Consider the following 21,292-nt stretch of genomic DNA (forward strand, 5'->3'; position numbering starts at 1 on the left):
CTGCATGTCACATCCGCGGCATCCATTCGTTCGCTGGAAGTTTGGGAATCGGCAGCTGTGCCCGCTTCTTCTTTTTAGTTTTCCTACAAGCGTTTGTCTTTTCGCTCATTTTTTTCTTTTCATGTCCGTTGCGCGCCGACGGGCAACGCCGGCAGTTTAGCGTGCAAGAGCCCGTTAAATCCGACCAGCTCGACCGGGGCAGAAGGAGCACAAGCTGAGGCGCACAGGGCTGGTCAGTCGGCATTTTTCTTTTTCTTGTCTCCAGTAATGGCTGTAAAACGTTGTGTATTTTTTTTTGTTATGTTGGCTGCTTATTTATAACACGACGAATGAACACGAGGAGTTCTGGGAAAAAATGGACAGTCGATATGCTTGTATATTTGATAAAGTGAAGTGATACACAGCAGCACAGCACACGGTGTACACAGTGAAATATGTCCTCTACATTTAACCCATCACCCTGAGTGAGCAGTGGGCGGCCATGACCGGGAGCCCGGGGAGCAGTGTGTGGGGACGGTGCTTTGCTCAGTTGCACCTCGGCGGATCGGGATTCGAACCGGCAACCTTCTGATTACGGGGGCCGCTTCCTTAACCGCTGGGCCACCACCGTCCCTGTAGAGCATCGCCTCCCCTTCTGGGGATCGAACCCCGGGTCTCCCGCGTGACAGGCGGGGATACTCACCACCATACTAGCGAGGAAATACAATCGTGGCCAGTACGGCTATCGAACCCGCAACCGTTGGCGTTTTTAGCACCGCGCTATAACCATCTGAGCTAACTGGCCTCACGCAAACATTCTATTAACAGTAATGGTGCAGTCCCAGTTTATTCATTACTTATTCACCTCTGGATTGGCCGATATGCACCAGGTATCTCTGTCGGCGCATCCCTGGTAATTCTTTTTTTACCTTCATTACGGACATTGTGACTCTTCTTCCTTGGAAGAAGCGTATTGACTTCGAGACTTTTTATTGTCATTGTACAGTTACCTGGACAATGAAATGAGCTGATATATTACGCACACACACACACACACACACACACACACACACACACACTACATTCAGTATATGGGTACAAAGTCCTCATTTAGCAGTTGCCAGGAACCAGGATTTACTGTCGGCGCATCCCTGGTACTTATTTTTTTATCTTCATTACGGACATCGTGACACTTCCTCCTTGAAACAAGTCCATCCTGCATTCACAAAAAGCTGAACTTTTCACCTGTTCCTGTTTCAGGCTTTTCCATATCGATCGGTGTATATGCTTCTATATTTGCGTACATTTTCTATTACTCGGTATTTACAACGTCTTCTTAAACGTGATAACAATTCACTAAGTGGATTGGCCGATATCAATATTCATTTCTTATATAGCCTAAAATCACACATAACGTCTCAACAGGCTTCGACAGGCCCTGCAGTTCACCCTTCTGCACACAAGGACTCCACAAAAAAAAAATGTGATAAAATTAATTAAGATCTAGTTCCGAATTGGAGCTCTTGATTGGCCGATGCACCAGGCATTACTGTCTGCATCCCTGGTAATTCTCTTTTTTTTTTTTTTGTTTTTTTTTACCTTCATTATGAACATCATGACTCTTGTCCATCCTGCATTCACAAAAAGCTGAACTCTTCACCTGTTCCTGTTTCAGGCTTTTCCGTCCTCCGCCCGTGCAGCATGACCGAACCCGAGCTGCTGACCGAGGTGCCCGCCGGCCTGAAGCGGCTGGCGAAGCAGGTGGTGCGGGGCTTCTACGGCGTGGAGCACGCGCTGGCCCTGGACGTGCTGATCCGCAACGCCTGCGTGCGCGAGGAGGACATGCTGGAGCTGCTGAAGTTCGACCGCAAGCAGCTGCGCTCCGTGCTCAACACGCTGAAGGCCGACAAGTTCGTCAAGTGCCGCATGCGCGTGGAGACGGCCGCCGACGGCAAGACCACGCGCCACAACTACTACTTCATCAACTACCGGCTGCTGGTCAACGTGGTGAAGTACAAGCTGGACCACATGCGGCGGCGCATCGAGACGGACGAGCGCGACTCCACCAGCCGCGCGTCCTTCCGCTGCCCCTGCTGCCACAGCACCTTCACCGACCTGGAGGCCAACCAGCTGTTCGACCTCATGACAGGTGAGAGGTCAACGCCGCTCTGCACTCACCTGTAACGGCAAGAAGATTTTAGTAATTTACTTTTTTAATAACCTAAAAAAAAAGAAAAAGGGGGAGGAGCCTGTAGGCTTGATTGACAGCTGTCACACATACTTCCTCGTTCTGGACCATTTAACCCGCCTCCTGTCAATACGTCACATGCCCAGGTGGTGCTGTGCGGTATAAACAGTACACGATTTGGCCAACGGGAGAAATTGATTTATAGCGGCCTGCCACAGAAATATGGGTGGTAGTAGCCTAGTGGGTAACACACTCGCCTATGAACCAGAAGACCCAGGTTCAAATCCCACTTACTACCATTGTGTCCCTGAGCAAGACACCTAACCCTAAATTGCTCCAGGGGGGGACTGTCCCTGTAACTACTGACTGTAAGCGCTCTGGATAAGGGCGTCTGGTAAATGCCGTAAATGTAAATATGTGCGAAACCACGCCTACTTGTAGCTTGATTCATTATTTTTTGGAAGAGATTGAGAGCACAGAGTGCACCGAGAAACAGCCTGTTAAAAATTTACCTTATCCAGAGCGACTTACAATCAGTAGTTACGGGGACAGTCCCCCCCCTGGAGACACTCAGGATTAAGTGTCTTGCTCAGGGACAGGATGGTAGTAAGTGGGGTTTGAACCTGGGTCTTCTGGTTTATAGGCGAGTGTGTTACCCGCTAGGCTACTACCACCCTACTCGCATACTATACTACCGCATTCGCAGAGCTTCACTGGATTTCCTTTTATTCGCTAAACAATATACCCACTCTTCCGAAGGTATTTTGACTCTGTGCAGTGTTTCAAAATAAAAGTTCCAAATGGAAAGACACGGAATGATTTAATATAGCGGCTTTCAGCTTGAGGGTCAAACTACAAGTGTAAGTCAGTAGTGTGCTTTTGCATCATTGGGTTAGGCTTGGGGTTGCGGTTTTATTTTGAAACGTTACCTGCAGTCAAAGCGCAGCGAGAGGAAGAGCGGCTGTATTCGTTAGCATTCTCTCAATTTATCGGCTGCAGCAATTCAAAAAATCAACGTGTGTGTAAGTTGTCGCATGACTTTGTGAAAGTGGAAGTGGATCTCTGGGGTTTTGTTAAATTAGTATAAGGAAAATCCTGCGTATTTCTATGAATGTCTGTCAAATATGCTACTGACTGCTAACTTTACTGTGGTCAAGACCATTTATGGGAGAGAAGTTCAAATTATATCATATTTTTTCCAGAATTGCAGATTTGCACAGTAAATATTCAACGTTCACAGTTACTTTGAAATGTGTAAGTTTTCAACACCTTGTCATTCGACGTGTTTTCTTTATTTTCATGACCATTTACGTTGGTAGATTGTCACTGAAGGCATCAAAACTATGAATGAACACATGTGGAGTTCTGTACTTAACAAAAAAAGGTGAAATAAGTGAAAACACGTTTTATATTCTAGTTTCTTTGCTCTGATAACTGCTTTGTACTCTTGGCATTCTCTCGATGAGCTTCAAGAGGTCGTCACCTGAAATGCTTCTCCAACAGTCTTGAAGGAGTTCCCAGAGGTGTTTAGCACTTGTTGGTCCAGCTCACCCCAAACCAAACATGGCCGAGCATCCATCTTCTCTGTTCTCTACACTCCTAATACCACACGTACACTGTAGTGTTTTTGTCAACGTAATTTATGATTAAATGTCTAGGAGACTAAATATGGTTTACAAGGTAAACCGAAAGACACGGAACAAATCAGAGTGTCTGCCGTGTCTGGAATGGATGTAGAGTATTCTTGAGTCTATAAGGTCAGAAAAACACAGAGAATAATAAGATAACCTTGCTTTTAATTATGAAATCGGGTTTAATTAAAGGAAAATGCGTTTTTTGTCTGTTCTACCAGGTACTTGTACTGTATTGACTGGACTAAAATGAGTCTGGACGTGACCAAGACTAATAAAGACTAAAATGACAGCGTAACGTAAATACTAGACTAAATCTAAAATTACTACAGTACACTGGTGATGTCAGTGGGCGTCACACACAAGATCTCTGCTGAAGGCCTCGTCCCCTTCATCCGTACACAGATGAGTAAGGAAGCGCACGCGTGATGTCGTCATTTTGCCGTACAATTATCAGTGAAGTGCCCGTTTTTATAGAAGCGCTCTGATTTCTTAGCCGCATTTACCAGTAATGAACAGCAGGGGGCAGAATCAGCGCATCAGCTCCGTGGTCCAGGCCACTCCGTTGCACTTTTTGCTGCAGAGTTATCAAACCCGCCTCGTGTCTTTTGTTTGCCTCCTGTACACACTGTCCGGTTCTGAAGGAGACGTCGGGGTCGTCCCCCTCACCTCTTCTTTTTATCAGCCCCGTCAGCAGTTGGATGGTCCCTGTGGTCGTAACGACGAGTTGGCTCTGACACCAGCGCTTCCTGCCAGCCTGCAGCATTAAAGGGACATTCTCATCTCTTACTCATTTTATAAAGCCCTGCTGATACTGGACTTCTATTGATTTTTGTTCGATATTTTTTCCGTATCGATAGGGCCACGTACCAGGGCGTCGGCTCTGTACGAAGTCAACAGCTGAAGAACTGATGCTGGAAAATGATGCCTGTACAATGGTGCTTATTATACATGTAAAAAAAAATTATAATTATACAAAACCGACAAGGTAGTTTCCAGTTTTATTGATATGAAAAAATATCTAATAAAAATCAATAGTCCAGTATCAGCAGAGCTTTGTGTGTGTCTCATATATATATATATATATATATATAAAAACACACCAGATAATTACACCCATAAAAAGGGGTTTGTATTTATTTATTTTTCATTACCTGCCACACCCTACATGGGACTGTAGTTAGTGTGTGTGTGTGTGTGTGTGTGTATACGTGAGAGATCGCGCACAAACGAGCCAGAGCCGGGGCTGTGGTCTAATTAATATCCCGCTGGGCTTGGTGGCGCCACCGCGGCTTAAACCGTGGGGATGGAACGGCTGACATTTTACTCGGGCGGGGGAATGGCCAACCTGGGGGGGTCTTTGAACTGCAAAGGTGGCTTTTCGCGACCCACGTCGGCAGGCGCTGAAGCACACTTGACATGGGGCAGCAGTAACGTCAAGTACCATGAGACAGCATTACTAAAAACGGTATATTCATTTGTATTTTACACTCAAACAAGCAGCACTGGTGGAAAAGAGCAGTTCTGTGTGTGTGTGTGTGTGTGTGTGTGTGTGTGTGTGTGTGTTATCTTCAGTAGCCAGTATACCAGAAGTGTTCTGTCGGACGGAGAAAATGCTGCTGAAGTTGGAGCCGCCGCCCCCCCTCCTCACATCCGCCGTCACAGCGACTGACTGACAGCCGCCGGCTGGCTCTGTTGCTAGGATACGGGCGGCGGTGTGAAGCCGCGCTCCAACTCGCAAGTCAATGACGACCCGCGCAGAGGTCACAGGTCAAGCGCTTCCTGCATTACAGGCACATGATGATGTCGTGATGGACGATCTCTTGATCATTTCGATGGAATCTGTTTCAATTACAACCTCATGGTTCACTGGCCGGAAAGAGTCATTCGTGTTTAATACAGTTCATTTTTATCATCAGAATCAGGCTGTACAGTCGGTGCTTGATTGGTTCTACGGGTTTTGTGTTCAATTCCATGCGCTAGTACTTTGAAATTGGATATTTATAATTATACTGGTTAATGAGGCCATTCTAGTTCAGCATTTTCATAATTCCAGCAGGTTGAAGAGCCTCTCAGCTTCTGGCTGCTGGTTTTTATTAAAAGAAAAGCAGGACAGTTGATCGGTGGGCTGGCGTGAGGGAGATAAGGCCATCTGCGGTCTGATCAGGGACTTCCTTTTCCGGTCGTATCCCGGAGTTTTGCGAGGTGACTGACAGGACGCCGCCACCTCGGAAAACCACGCTGTGGTGTGACTGACGGAGAAAAGGATGCAGGCCCCCACCGTACAGTCGGGACACCCGCCGCGATCCCACGTCACCATACGATCGATGCCTTGCGATGCGGCGCAGAACATATTCAAACAAATCATAACGACGTTGCTTAAAAATTGGCGGCCTGATCTGAGTTGGTGGGGCGCCACCCTGTGGCCTTGTACGTGCACTGCGGTCGACGTTAAAATTTGTTGGACTCTCGCCGCTGAGTGACGCGACTCATTTTCACGCGTCCTGTAAGTTCGAAGCAGGCCGGTGTTTGGTGCGTCCCTCAGAAACACGCACGCAAAGCGGGAACGGAGGACAAGTTGGTCCCATCAGTCTCGGAGTGTCCAGAGGTCTACAACATTTACAGCATTTACCAGACGCCCTTATCCAGAGCGACTTACAATCAGTAGTTACAGGGACAGTCCCCCCCCTGGAGACACTCAGGGTTAAGCCAAGGGTCAGCCTAGCAGTTAAGGGAGCGGCCCCGTAATCAGAAGGTTGTTGGTTCGAATCCCGATCCGCCAAGTTACCACTGAGCAAAGCACCGTCCCCACACACTGCTCCCCGGGCGCCTGTCATGGCCGCCCACTGCTCACTCAGGGTGATGGTTAAATACAGAGGACACTTGTCACTGTGTGCTGTGTCTCACAATGACAATCACTTCGCTTTCCCGTTCTTTCTGTGTGTGTGTGTGTGTGTGTGTTTCAGGTGTAATTGTGTGTTTATGATTCTATGGATGCTGCCGCTCCCGCTCTTACTTTATGATTACCGTTAATTGCAGAGCACGAATAGCGGAAATGAAAATATATTTAATTCATGCGTGCGCACACACACACACACACACACACACACACACTCCCAAATGCATGCTGTGTAATAATCTTACACATGGCTGGAGACTGAATTCACACACTAAATGAATTTCTCTGCAAATTGGTCCTCTGCTCACGTCTCCGTGGTGTGTGTGTGTCCCCGTCCCTTTATCTCTGTTCAGTTCCTTCTGTCCAGCTGTGTCCTTGGCTCTGCGGTTGGAGGTGACTGATAATCTCCGCCCCTCTAATCAGTGGCGGGACGGCCCTGGGCCGCGCCCCTCGTCCGTGTCTGGCGTTGGTTGGAAATTCTCTCGGCTGTCACAGTAGCCGACCGGTTTTGCGCTTGAAGAGTTTGGCGTTTCCCTCTTCGCCGGGCGCGTCAGTCACCGCCCGTCCTTTCTCCGACTTCCGCTTCTGGTCACTCCTGTCATCGCCTGGCCCGTCACTTCCGCCCCCGCGGCCGTTTCTCCGGTCCCTGATGAAGACCACACTGCGTGTGACCGGTGCCGAGGGACACCGAGACCCCGCGGTTCAGGCAGCGAGCGCTGATGAACGGTCCCGGCAGGTCCTTCTAATGCATGCACAACCGGAGCAACTTATTTATTTACTGAGGAACTGTATAGGACTTAAGGTGGACTGGAGACATCACACAGTTACGTTCCAAAGACTAGGGGTCTAAGGAACGTGTCCCACGGAGAGGAGGACGTCCACTGTTACACACACATAACCAAACAAAGCGTACACTTTTATTTCCCCAGCGGACCCTGGGGACCTTCAGAACACCATCCGAAGTCTCTTTATATAGGTGGAGCTGGTAGGCGTCAACTCCTCCCACAAAGTCAACCTAAAAGAGACAGGACACAAAAACACAGCCAGCTACACAGGACACGTGGGAGCGTACGTCCAGGGACATAACACACACACTAAAGGCAGAATCCCTCATTGTCTGGTGAGACGTGAGCAGCAAGTGGACCGCCCGGATGTGTTTTTACTTCGGTCAGAAGGCGCCTCCGTTTTTCCGCCTCAGACCGCGGCGCGGTTTGGTTGGAGGCGCCGAGTCCTCCACCCTGTCCATCAGAACTCGAGGACAAAGTCACCTGTCGACGCGCAGCGTCCGCGCGGGCGTCCAGCTGTGCGTGTGAACATGCGCAGGGTGTCTTGGGGTTGGTTTAAACACACACACACACACACATTTTACAGCATTTATCAGACGCCCTTATCCAGAGCGACTTACAATCAGTAGTTACAGGGACAGTCTCCCTGGAGCAATTTAGGGTTAAGTGTCTTGCTCAGGGACACAATGGTAGTAAGTGGGAATCGAACCCGGGTCTTCTGGTTCATAGGCGAGTGTGTTACCCACTAGGCTACTACCACACACACACACACACACATAGGCAAGTGGGGGGATCGCTCCCTGCAGTGTGTGTGTCGTCAGAATGGTTGGAAATAGCTGCAGGAGCAGATGGCCTTGGCCGTCTTCTCACACACGAGCCGCACCAGCGTGTGTGTGTGTAGCCAGCAGTAAGTGTGTGTTTTTTGTGTCTTTTAGCTCTACCAACACACTGACTAATGCCTGTGTGTGTCTGTGGTTGATCTTGAGCTGGCTTTTGTGGTTTGTGTGTGTGTGGATGGGTGGTAGTAGTCTAGCCGGTAACACACTCGCCAACGAACCAGAAGACCCAGGATCGAATCAAGGTTCCAGATTTTTGTCACATGCAGTTATAGCAGCACAACATCCATAGTGAACCGCGCTGTTTTGACCGTGCATAGGAAGATTAATAGAAATATGTGTCATATATGAAAGTGACGTGATTGTCATTGTGAGACACTGCAGCACGGTGAAACGTGTCCCCTGTATTTAACGGTCACCCTTGGTGAGCAGTGGGCACCATGACAGGCGCCCGAGGAGCAGCGTGTGGGGACGGTGCCTTGCTTTGGACCGGCAACCTCCTGATTACGGGACCAGATCCTTCACCGCTAGGCCACCAAATATCTTATAAATGTTGTAAACGTAAACGGATTATACTCACAACTTGTCAACAGGGGGCAGCATTGCTGACACGGCCGGCATCACGCACACGGCGCCTCGACCAGGAGCGTTGTAGGGAGGTGGAAACTCATCTCCTTCCCAGTTGGATGCCGTGTGTGTGTGTGTGTGTGTGTGTGTGTGTGTGTGGACGTTTTTGTCCGGCAGTCCTGCTTGTGTGACCCCTGGGTCCGGGCTGCTTGGGTCGGCAAGTTGCGAGTGAAACGGGCCCCGCCCGTCTGGCTTTTATTTTATTTGCGCTGATAACAGCGTAATGACGGGAGGTTCCGCCCCTTCGCTTTAACCCCCCCCGCTAATAACATGAGCCACTCGTCTGCGAAATCTTGTTACAGGGGGCTGAATTACAGAGGATATCCGTAATCCGGTTCACGCTCAGCAGGTACCGAACGATCCAGCGCCTTACAGCGGCGGCGCACTGTGCTCCTCCGGTCCTCCTGAGAGGACAGATGGATGTTGTCCCCGCCTTCCATGAGGACGTTGAATCTGTATTGCGAGATTAGATTAGTGCACAGACTGCGGGGCGAGCAATACGCATCGTTATATATGCTATAATAAGTCCACGTATGTGCGTAACAGGACATTAGAGCGCGTGTTACGTCCCTGGACGTACACTCCCACGTGTCCTGTGTGTCTGGCTGTGTTTTTGTGTCCTGTCTCTTTTAGGTTGACTTCGGGGGAGGAGTCGAAGCCTACCGGCTCCTCCTACCATCTGCCTATTGGTCACCTCCACCTATATAAAGAGACTTTGACTAGTGTTCGGGAGGTCCCCAGGGTCTGCTAGGCCCTTACTCTTTTGGGAGGTCCCCAGTGTCCACGGAGATCTCATTCGTGTTTCTTGTTGCTTTGTGTGATAGACCTTTGTTGTTAGCCTGTTTGCTTTATGTGCCCTTTTTGTTAACTTGTGCGTATTTGAGTTGTCTCCACTGGACCGTCTCGTCCTTTAGCCTGATGTTGGTTAGCTGTGCAAAGTCCGCTGTTTTATTGTACCTGTTACCACCCTGTAAGTAAAAGAACTGTTTGTATGCTTGGTTTGGGTGTTTGTGTGTGTGAGAGGGGACGTCCTCCTCTCCACACCCTTGTTGCGTTTCTTAGTCCCTTGGACGTAGGAACGTGACAGCGCGCGAACGCCTAGGCAAAGCGGTGTAATACAAGCTCAGACGGCGGCAGTTGATCATGCAGCCTCACCGTTTACGTCGTTAGGCTTAATTGCCAGACATGGATCATCCTTGTGGGGGCGGGGCCGCCGTTACTGAGCTCCCGTACCACGTTTGGAAGCGAAATGTAATAAATCCGTGCTCGGTGACTCACTTTTTCATCTAGACGGGCCGAATGCCGGTGGGATTGCAACCACTTGGAAGTAAAATGCAGCACACACATCATGGTTTTAATTTAAAAGTACGAAAAAAAAGTAGGAGACGATGGCACCGGAAGTCAGGCTTTCCTGTAACTATAATCTTCCACCTTTTATCTGTACCGATTATTCCAAAACAGTCTTTGGTTTTCTGTTTCAGGGACATTCCGCTGTACGTTCTGTCAGACAGAGGTAGAGGAGGACGAATCAGCTGTGCCAAAGAAAGACGCCCGCACCCTCGTCGCCCGCTTCAACGATCAAATCGAGCCCATCTACGTGTTGCTACGGGAGACAGAAGACGTGAACCTGTCGCACGAACTCTTGGAACCTGAGCCTACGGAGATTCCTGCTCTGAAACAGAGGTCTGCTGCGAGTCGGGTCATGGAACGAATACTTTGTATTGGGACTTTTTTATTTTGGAAAAAATTATGGAAGGGAAGGTCAAGTGTCATTACCCGATGCGTCTGTAGGATCTACCTACGGTTACAGTTCATTTTATGGCGGAGAAACACTTGACTGCTACGATAGTGTTTTGTCGGGTTAGTCTAAGGCCGTGCGTCCACACGGAAATGATATTTCGGGGGACCCAGAGCGGTTATTCACTAAAACTGGTTTCAGGGTGAATTTCTACATTTACGGCATTTACCAGACGCCCTTATCTAGAGCGACCTTCAATCAGTAGTTACAGGGACAGTCCCCCCCTGTAGACACTCAGGGTTAAATGTCTTGCTCAGGGACACGATGGTAGTAAGTGGGATTTGAACCTGGTTCATAGGCGAGTGTGTTACCCACTAGGCCACTACCGCCCTCTATACCACCTAGTTACCCGCTAGGCTACTTCCACCCTCTATACCACCTAGTTACCCACTAGGCCACTACCACCCACTATACCACCTAGTTTCCCCACTAGGCTACTACCACCCTCTATACCACCTAGTTACCCGCTAGGCTACTACCGCCCTCTATACCACCTAGTTACCCACTAGGCCACTACCACCCACTATACCACCTAGTTTCCCCACTAGGCTACTACCACCCTCTATACCACCTAGTTACCCGCTAGGCCACTACCGCCCTCTATACCACCTAGTTACCCGCTAGGCTACTTCCACCCTCTATACCACCTAGTTACCCACTAGGCCACTACCACCCACTATACCACCTAGTTTCCCCACTAGGCTACTACCACCCTCTATACCACCTAGTTTCCCGCTAGGCTACTACCACCCCCTATACTACCTAGTTACCCACTAGGCTACTACCGCCCTCTATACTACCCTCTATATCACCTAGTTACCCGCTAGGCTACTACCGTCCTCTATACCACCTAGTTACCCGCTAGGCTACTACCACCCTTTATACCACCTAGTTTCCCACTAGGCTACTACCGCCCTCTATACCACCTAGTTACCCACTAGGCTACTATCGGCATCAATTTCTCTTTTCTGTGTATCCGTGTGGACTTGACCTTTAACCCCTAACTCGTCATACGTACAGGTTTTGGTTACTAAAAACAGTGGCGGATGACACCTTTGTGGTTGTACTGCACGGTGCACGTTTCCGATGAAAAGACCAGGCCGGACAACAACGAGCTGTGCTTAGCCTTATGGCGCCCCTTACAGGTTCGGAGGTTACTACGCTTGCACTATGTTTAATGCGGCCTGCCAGTACAAAATTAACTTCCAATCAGCACTCGGCCTGAATGTAAATGTGAGGGAAGTTTTTCGTTCGACGCCTATCTTACGTAGTACAGCGAGCGGTTGCCTCTCCAGCCGGCTTCGTGAAAAGGATGCGTGTAAATCCGCTGTAATCCAGTCGCCATCGCCACGCCGCAGATATCTCTACAAAGATTTTTACCTCCGCGGCGGCGTCGCGTAAATGTCACCGCCTTCTTGGTAGCGGCGCATTACCATGATAAAGAGCGCCCGCGAGACTCCGGCACACGAGCTACTGTAGCTTCAAAACCGATATCGATCAGCAATTTCCGCCATAACGCAGCGTCTCGCAAACGCGCCACTTGTGGTGCTCGGTGCCGGTCCGGGTTTAGTTTAGCGGCCGATGCGCAGTCTGAGACTCATCCTTCCCCCTCTCGCCGCTCTTTCAGCCGAGAGCGCCAAGCGCAAGCCGCGGGCGCGATGGGGGCGGGCACGCCCCACCGGGAGGCGTGGTCGACGAAGGGCTCGTCGTACGCGGACCTGTACACCCAGAACGTGGAGATCAGCATGGACGAGCCAGAGAGCCACCACCGCCAGGCGTCCGAGGACAAGGCCCCCAAGGAGCGGCCGGTGTGGCTGACCGAGAGCACGGTGCAGGGCGCGTACACCGAGGCGGAGAGCATGAGATGTGGGTCCCACAGGGTTCAGCTACGTTTTACATTCACTACACTTTACATATATGTGTATTGCTTTTGCGGTATAAACGGTATGCGATATAAATTTGGCCATTTACATTTACAGCATTTATCAGACGCCCTTGTCCAGAGCGACTTACAATCAGTAGTTACAGGGGACAGTCCCCCCACCTGGAGACACTCAGGGTTAGGTGTCTTGCTCAGGGACACGATGGTAGTAAGTGGGGCTTGAACCTGGGACTTCTGGTTCATAGACGAGTGTGTTACCCACTAGGCTGCTACCACGTCATATAAATATGTTGATGTCTATATATAAATAGTTCATTGTGTCTATAAAACATATGTTACCCTTTCAAAAACAGTTAGATTTACTTTATTTCAAGTCAAGTCAAGTCAAGTCAACTTTATTGTCAATTTTGCCACATGTACAGGACATGCAGAGAATTGAAATTACGTTACTCTCTGACCCATAAGAATAACATTAAATACAAAAACAGTAACAGTAACGAATACAGAGTATAAATACAATTTAAAAAGAAAGGCACAATATACAATTTTAAAAACACCATGTACAAATAAGGGCACATGGTGGAGAGTGCAACATCATATTTGAATACAAATTGATTTGTACTTTGAATAAGTGTGATTTATTTTGTTATTTTTTTAATGTCCAAGGTATGGCCTTTGTGGTTAGTGTTTTGTAGTGAATCATAAGTTAAAGGTCCCCTGACATGATTATTTAATATCAATATGCGTTCCCACTAGCTTGTCTATGGTCCTGCAGTTCCGTCACTCACACTTTTTAGGGAACATCACTGCAGCGCAGCACACTGTGACACGGTTAAATGTGTCGCCTGTATTTAACCATCACCCTTGGTGAGCAGTGGGCACCATGACAGGCGCCCTGGGAGCAGCGTGTGGGGGCGGTGCTTTGCTCGCTGGCACATCAGTGGCGGATCAGGATTCGAACCGGTAACCTTCTGATCATGGGGCCGCTTCCTTAACCGCTAGGCCACCACTGCCTGATTTATATGTTCATGTCATGGGACCTTTAAGGCACTGAAACTAGTTTGTTCCAGTAGAGTAAGAATATAACATAGAATGTTCATAAAAACTTGTTTAATGAGAATTTGGCGAATGTGGCAATTTAATTAATGCTAATTAATCGTAATCATGCTGATTCTTACATTACATAATGGACAGATTAAATGTAAAATTTTTATATTATGTTTTATGTTTTAAAGATATGATTGTAAAAAGCAGTACATTGGAACTGTAATGACCTTTGCCCTTATTGTGATTCAGCTGTCAACGACATCACTGGACCTCAGCCGGGCGTGGCCGGGCGTGGCGCAGCACTGGATGAGAACGAGGAAGTGATCAATACACTCATGATTTATGAGAAGAGGGGCACGGCCGCCGGCCCGGCGGGCGGAGCCCCCACTCGGGCACACGTGCCCAGAGCCAATCCCAGCGACTCCGAGAGCGACACCAGCGAATCGGACGAGGACTCGCCGGCCCAGGCTCCCGCCCACATGGCCGGCTCCTCGCACCGGCCCGGCCGCCAGGACGAGTTCGAGGAGGACGAAGAGGACGACGAGTTCGAGGAAGTGACGGACGAGCCCACGGTCATGGTGGGCGGCCGGCCGTTCTCCTACAGCGAGGTCGGCCAGCGGCCCGAGCTGGTGGAGCAGATGAGCGCCCAGGAGAAGGAGGCCTACATCCAGATGGGCCAGACGCTCTACCAGGACTACTTCTGAACCCCCTTACTGCTCTTCACTTCGCATTATTCTCTTTGTCTGTGTGAATGCCTCTGAAATTGTTTCTTTCTTTCTGGATTTTCAGTTCCTGAAGGGTCATCACGACCTGATTCCAGATCAGCACAAAACCCTGTTTCTGGGCTCTAGAACCTCACCCCGTGTTCCACCTCAGCCCTTAAGTCGCTAGCCTGCCTGAGTTGGGAGGATGTTGCATATTTCCCTCCATGCTGTTTTATTTTACGATTGCGACCGATTGGATATTTACATTATAAACCAATAAACCGATTCTGCACTCGCGTTTCTGTAAGACTCTTCAAGGGAACCCTCCCTTTCATGTTGCTACGGTAACCTGGAGACCTGGGTGGCCTGCTGAGGTGCCTGATTGAAAAGTGTGTGTGTCGGGCTCCGTGTTTTCCGCTTTTCTGTGTTCATGCAGGCGACGTTTGTGAACTGATTTTCAATAAAATCCCTGATGTTCCCTTTCCGAGCGTGAGGAGGTGTGTGTGTGTGTGTGTGTGTGTGTGTCTCTCGGTGGCAGCCGGGTCCCTCGGCTCAGGTTGACGCTGCCACTTCACATCACAGGTCCTGTGTGAACTGCAGTTACAGAGGTAAAGCTCTACCCAGCATCTTACACACACACACACACACACACACTTTCACTGGCAGCTGTGATTAGTTTTCTGTTTTCTTATTCTGTGAGGTTGTGAGGCGCTTTTAAAAATAGTTCTCCCAGCGTCGTCTGTTCAGGTTATTAGTTCATGTCTGCTGCCTGTTTGTGTGTCGCGGCACACAAGGCTCCTCCTGAGGCTCCTTTTATTCTGTCTGTCCCACAGCAGGTACAAAACACCACAAAACACACAACAGAAACACACCCAAAATACCAGGACGTAACACATTGTTTTAAAGAAGGTGGCGTCTCTTTAAAAAATAAAAAAAATAAACTGACCTCCTTCCCAAATAATCCCTCCCAATCCCGAACCGGGACCTGGTTCCCTGAGTCACTCTGATCCACTGGACCAACCCCGATCGAAACAAACATTTCCTGCACGTTTACACTCACTTGTTAAGTAACAATCGGGGAATTGTGGGTAATTGACTGGTTTTCCTGCCTCGCTGATGATCCAGACCGAACTGCTCTGAAAAAGTTCCAACACCCAACGACACCCAACTTTATTAGAAGTGCTGCGAAGGTTCACGGCCACCCCTTTCAACGTCAACCAAGTTGACGTTGAACATCATGTCTCACACATCATGTCTCACACACTGACTGGCTCCTGAAGGCGGGTCTTGAAAAGCTAAAAGTAGTAGTATACGTGTAGTTAATAATGAGGCCAAGGAGAAGCGGGAGGAAGCCTGAGGAGCCATGTCTGCAGGTAACCAGGGTGTGACAGGCCTGACATTTGAAGGAGTGGTGGCTCCATTTGCTCCCCAGATGATGAAAGTAAGGAGCGAGATGAATTGTAGATGGAAACTGGTGGAGTCGCGTGGTCCGGTAACGCCAGTCCAGCTACTGAGGAGAACTTCCACGACGTCCTCACAACGTGGCCCAGAAACATGATGAAACCATCATAGACGCCGTCACTCTGTTATCGGTTCTGTAGAAAGGACTTCCGCCATTTTGTCAGATCTGGAGGTGGACTCTGGGTACGAGAACTGGAATCTTCCCGTAACGAGGATCTTCAGGACTCAAGTGTTTTTTTTTTTATATATCTCTGATTCTCCACCCTTGAGTTTCGTGTCCATGTCCACAGGTGTGTCCACATAAAACACACACACACACACACACACAGTGGCCAGAGGGCATGGCTGTCCTCCACAAACACGTACAAAAACAAGTCCTGCAGGTAGTCGGTGGTGGTGAAAACACCCCCCTCTCAGAACCACAGGCTTAAATCAAATTAATTAAAGTCCTTCTTCAGCCTAGTTCATTATTAAAGAGCAGCCTCCCTCCCTCCCTCTGGAGACAAGGGGCGTGACAGGGGCGGGGCTGATTTAACGTCACCAGTGCGCTGTCACAGTGAGTTCCAGCGCCGTTGGTATGAAATTGTAAGAACGACATCGTAGGGAAAAATGAACGGATGCACGACCTGACGTTTTTATGAGGCTAATGAGAAGAAAAAAAAAATCATTGGATCGTCTAGGTACGCTGAACGTACGTAACGTGCCGTACATTTACGCAGGACAGAGGTGCACGAACGTTTCTGAAAAACTGCTGTGCAACGTTCTGCTGCATTTCAGGGGAGCTCGTTTTTATAAATTAATAATGAGCACCGTTAACGAATCGATAGTTACTATCTGGCTCGCCCGTAGGCACGAACCAGCCCACCACCTCCTCTTCTCAGGGAACGGGCTCCCAATGGGACGGCGTTCCAGCTTTCCAGCAGAGGTCTTAAATCCGAAGAGGTCCGGCGACCGAACTCGATTGCACGAATGACTTATTTATGCTTCGAAACCGTTTCTTCAGTGCCGTCACTCGTTGCCGAGGTTTACTACCCCGCCATCGTCCCTTTTTTCCTGGTTCTCAGCGTTGTTCCCCCCATCTCGTCGCTTTCATGGGCCCCGCGCAGATACCGCCTCGCTCATGAGTGTCACGCATCGTGCCAGCATCCATGAGGCCGTTGTAGAACGTGGCGATGGAAAGTGAATGATGGTGGGTCGGTCACGCTGCAGGGGTTTATGGGTAGGACCCGACCTTGAAGCCATAACTGAGCCCATCGAGGCACCCAACTTGCGCCATCTGTTTTTAACGTGCATGATCTGTCCGTTTGGCATCACGTGTTGTCATTGATGGAAAATCAGGAAAATTGCCCTTTTGGAGCCATTTAGTAGTATTTTTTAGATACACTTGTGTCTGTGTGTAGAATATAGTCCACCTGTCCTTCAGTGGAGATTTCAGGTTGGACATTAGGTACCACGATGATGAATGGGCTGCTGAGGATGGTTGTAGCCTAGTGGGAAACACACTCGCCTATGAACTAGAAGACCAGGTTCAAACCCCACTTACTACCATCGTGTCCCTGAGCAGGACACTTAACCCTGAGTGTCTCCAGGGGGAGACTGGGTGGTAGTAGACTAGTGGGAAACACACTCGCCTATGAACTAGAAGACCAGGTTCAAACCCCACTTACTACCATCGTGTCCCTGAGCAGGACACTTAACCCTGAGTGTCTCCAGGGGGGACTGTCCCTGTAACCACTGATTGTAAGTCGCTCTGGATAAGGGCGTCTGGTAAATGCTGTAAATGTAAATGATCAACAGCTCGGCAGTCTGCGGTGTTTCTATCCAGTTTCTTAGCAATTGTGTCAATCTTATCTCCACTGTGTCATTTTCACTTTTGAGCTTGTCTGAGCCGAGACCGGATGGGTTTCTGAAGGACCGGCAGCTCTGAGACGTTTTCTCTCTGGATCTCCTGTCCTTTTCATCTCTCCCCATCTCCATCTTCCTCGTTTCCGGCTCACAATATCCCCCTCCCTCAATCATTCTATCTTTCCATTTGTCTCTCTCTCTCTCTCTCCCTCGCTCGCTCATTCCCTGCTAAATTAATGCCTGACAGGAAGGGCTTTTGTTTCAGATTGTGACCTTCAGAGGACGCCTGTCATCAGAGTGAAGTAAGAGAGCCATTGTGGAAGCCCAGTGAATCTTAAAATTAAAGTGCAATTGATGTTCAGAGGAAATGGGATCCGGGATTGAACATTTTCAATAAATACCTGACCTCCGGGTGGAGGGGGGGGGGAGCAGATTCATGGACCCTGACTTACAGTGACCTTGTTGTTCTGGAGGTTCCCCAGCACCCCCATTCCGCTCCTCCCACCATGTCACGCAAATTACGTTCACGTCAACTCCATGGTACCGAAAAGAGGCGTGGCCGGTCTAGTGTGTTGAATGAAGTAACGAAAGGTTCTGTTGAAGGCTGAACCTGTTCATTTGAACATTTCTGTCTCCGCTGCCTCGTTGAAAACACATTTTCCGCATGACTGGGAAATCCGTTTTTTTGTACTTCTCCTTCCCACAGACCCGTACATTTCTGCTTATGCAGTTTGTTCAAAGGATCATGATCGTTTTTCGGAAAACTTTCTGTTTTAGATGTGTGGGGGGTGTTGCAGATGTGCGCACACACATCACACACAAACACACGCGCACACACACAAACACAATACCATAATAATTCTGGATACGTGTGTATTCTGGATAATTTACACTGACATTGTCTCAGGTAAACAAGGTTCATGCGGTTCTGCCAGTTCTATTAATTATGAAGTGTGTGTGTGTGTGTGTGTGTGTGTGTGTCTGTCAGTGTTGGAGTTGTGTAACTGCTGGACTCTGCTGCTCTGAGAGAGGAGAGAGAACAATGCTGGAGATGGAAGATGGAGAAGGAACATTCTGGTGGCGGCTGGTTTTACATTAGAGCTTTTTGTATTAGTTTGCTCAGTGAGGAGAGCGTGTGTGTGTGTGTGTGTGTGTGTGTGTGTGATTAAGCCAGTCAACAAACAGCAGATGTCTCCGTTTAAAACCCATTAACTCCGTCTGCTCCTGTCCTGTCCCTGTTCCCCTTTTGACCAACACACACCCTGAATTTATTACTGCTTCCTTTCAGCTCTTTTTATTAAGGAGCCTGTCTGTTTATAGTAGAACTTGTCTCATTTCTTGGCTTATTGGAGTTAGAATGAGTTGGTTTGTGTTGGTATGAGTTGGTTTGAGGGCAAATGATTTGTTTTGAGTTGGTTTTGCGATGGAATGAGTTGAAATGAGTTGGCATGAGTTGGCTTTGTATGATTGGCATAGAATGCTTTGGTTTGAGTTGGAATGAGTTGGTATGCGTTGGTTTGAGGTGGAATGAGTTGAAATGAGTTGGTTTGAGGTGGAATGAGATGGTTTTAATTGGTATGATTGCAATGAGTTAGAATGCATTGGTTTGAGATGGAATGAGTTGGTTTGATGAGATATGAGTTGAAATGAGTTGGCATTAGTTGTAATAATTTGGTTTGAGTTGAGTTGATTTGTGCAGCCATCATTGGTATGAGTTATCCAACCGCCCTTTGGGGTTTTAATTGTCCACTCCTCCAGGTCTCTGTATCCCTCTTCATTGATTAAATGTCATTTTCCAGGAATTTTGCTTGCTTTTTTATGTCTGGCCTGATCAGCATCCATCTGCCTGAATTTACCACAAGTTCATTACAGGGGGTTTCTCTCTCTGATGTCTCCATTAGAACCCAAAACTAATGAGTTGTTTGGGGCACTTTAATAATATGAACTTTCTTCAGTGCTCAGCTGAGCACCTGTAGTCCAAGTAATCATGCTCATACTTCCAAAGACCTGCAACTTCGGGTTCAGCTCTTTTTAATGCATTAACTTACATTATGTTCCTTTTGAAGATTTTGTCCAAAGCAATTTCAGTTTGAACTAGATGGAATTACGAAAAGAGCATGGACAGTTAGAACAGATGAGTCTTGAAACCAAAGTTTTGAACCAATAAGAAGACGTTTTATTGTTGTTGTTTTTGCTGTTTACAGTTTGGCAGGCTGAACACCCCCCTCGTACCTCCGTTGTTGAACATCAGAGCCCATAATGGACTCATTGACATTCAGATGTGACTGGCTGAGTGAACCCGCTCCACTTCCCGTTGTCTGGACGCTGTGTAAACATGCTAATGAAGTGCGCTGTGGACGCTGCAATTTAATTTGGGGGGACGGGGGGGGGTCTGCTGTGGGTATAATCGGAGCTAATAAGAGACCAGGCAACTTCTGGGGTTCAGCTCAATGCAGGTACTTACCGCTGCATCTGGCGGGGTCTGGAGCTGTGTGCGTCACGAGGTCCTCGCAAAGATGTCGGCACCATGTGTGTGCCTGCATTCATGAAATGATTAGGAAATAGCTCACATAATGTGTCTAACACTAACACACACAAAAAAATTAACAATTCCCTCGCATATTCTATTCTTGACAAGTTATTCCTTATCAGGGCTCTTAGTTTTGTAACTCACAATCTATGGAACCCGAATGAGAATTGCGTGTGTGTTCTCCTGGCTTTGGATAAAAGTGTCTACCCAGTAAAGTAAAGTGTGTGTGTGTGTGTTTGTGTGAAGCGAAAGTGACTGTTATTGTGAAACATTTTGTCACAGCACACGGTGACACTGTGAAATGACCTTAGTTAGCAGTGGGCCATGACAGGCGCCCAGGGAGCAGTGTGTGGGGACGGTCCTCAGTGGCACCTTACATTTACATTTACAGCATTTACCAGACGCCCTTATCCAGAGCGACTTACAATCAGTAGTTACAGGGACAGTCCCCCCCTGGAGACACTCAGGGTGCCTTGCTCAGGGACACAATGGTAGTAAGTGGGGTTTGAACCTGGGTCTTCTGGTTCATATGCGAGTGTGTTACCCACTAGGCTACTACCACCCCTACACACACACCTTGACAGGTCGGTATGTGTGTATGTGTGTAACTCAGCTTTCAAACTTTGTACGTTTGAAGTAGTGAATTACCTGACTATAACCCATCTATCACACACACACACACACACACGCACGCGTAGATGGAATAAGCTGCAGTAGCGAATCTGTGCTTGCCTGCAGCTTGCGCGGCCCGTGCAGGGCGGAGGACTTGGCATGGCCCGCTGCAGGTCCCCAACCCTATAAGATGCGGTGAAAAGTGCTTCATCACCGCTTGCTCTGTCCGGCTGCAGGTGTCATCAGAATTTCCGAGGTGGCGGGGTGACGGTGGCAGCTCCCTCGTTAAATATCGACGGGCCGAGGTTGAGGTGCTGGAACGGTGCTGCTGGTTGTGTCCTTCACAATCTGGCGGTTAAAAAGGACACCAAGGACAACAGCGGCGTCACTGATCACGCGAGGAGTATTATTGTACACGTCTATCAGTGCGGTTTGTGCTAAAAGAACGCATTGGGGTCACAGGCCTGT

The 21,292-nt window shown here is 48.6% G+C and overlaps 1 protein-coding gene across 1 annotated transcript; it reads left to right on the top strand.

Annotated features, from left to right (window-relative positions):
• Positions 1–12: 12 nt before the first annotated feature.
• gtf2e1 (general transcription factor IIE, polypeptide 1, alpha) lies at positions 13–14,860 on the top strand. Its single transcript, XM_028992309.1, has 5 exons — positions 13–232; positions 1,655–2,128; positions 10,427–10,628; positions 12,371–12,609; positions 13,922–14,860. The coding sequence occupies exons 2-5, from the start codon at positions 1,681–1,683 to the stop codon at positions 14,374–14,376; spliced, it is 1,344 nt and encodes a 447-aa protein (XP_028848142.1). The 5' UTR covers positions 13–232; positions 1,655–1,680; the 3' UTR covers positions 14,377–14,860.
• Positions 14,861–21,292: the final 6,432 nt, after the last annotated feature.

The sequence above is a fragment of the Denticeps clupeoides genome, chromosome 9 (genome assembly GCF_900700375.1).
Source record: "Denticeps clupeoides chromosome 9, fDenClu1.1, whole genome shotgun sequence".
Classification (NCBI taxonomy): domain Eukaryota; kingdom Metazoa; phylum Chordata; class Actinopteri; order Clupeiformes; family Denticipitidae; genus Denticeps; species Denticeps clupeoides.

What these genes read in the sequence shown, in the direction of transcription:
- gtf2e1 (XM_028992309.1), top strand. Translation starts at nt 1,681, where the DNA reads ATGACCGAACCCGAGCTGCTGACCGAGGTGCCCGCCGGCCTGAAGCGG. An exon ending in GCTGTTCGACCTCATGACAG is followed by an intron (nt 2,129 to 10,426) that starts GTGAGAGGTCAA and finishes TTTCTGTTTCAG; the next exon opens with GGACATTCCGCTGTACGTTC. An exon ending in CGAGGCGGAGAGCATGAGAT is followed by an intron (nt 12,610 to 13,921) that starts GTGGGTCCCACA and finishes ATTGTGATTCAG; the next exon opens with CTGTCAACGACATCACTGGA.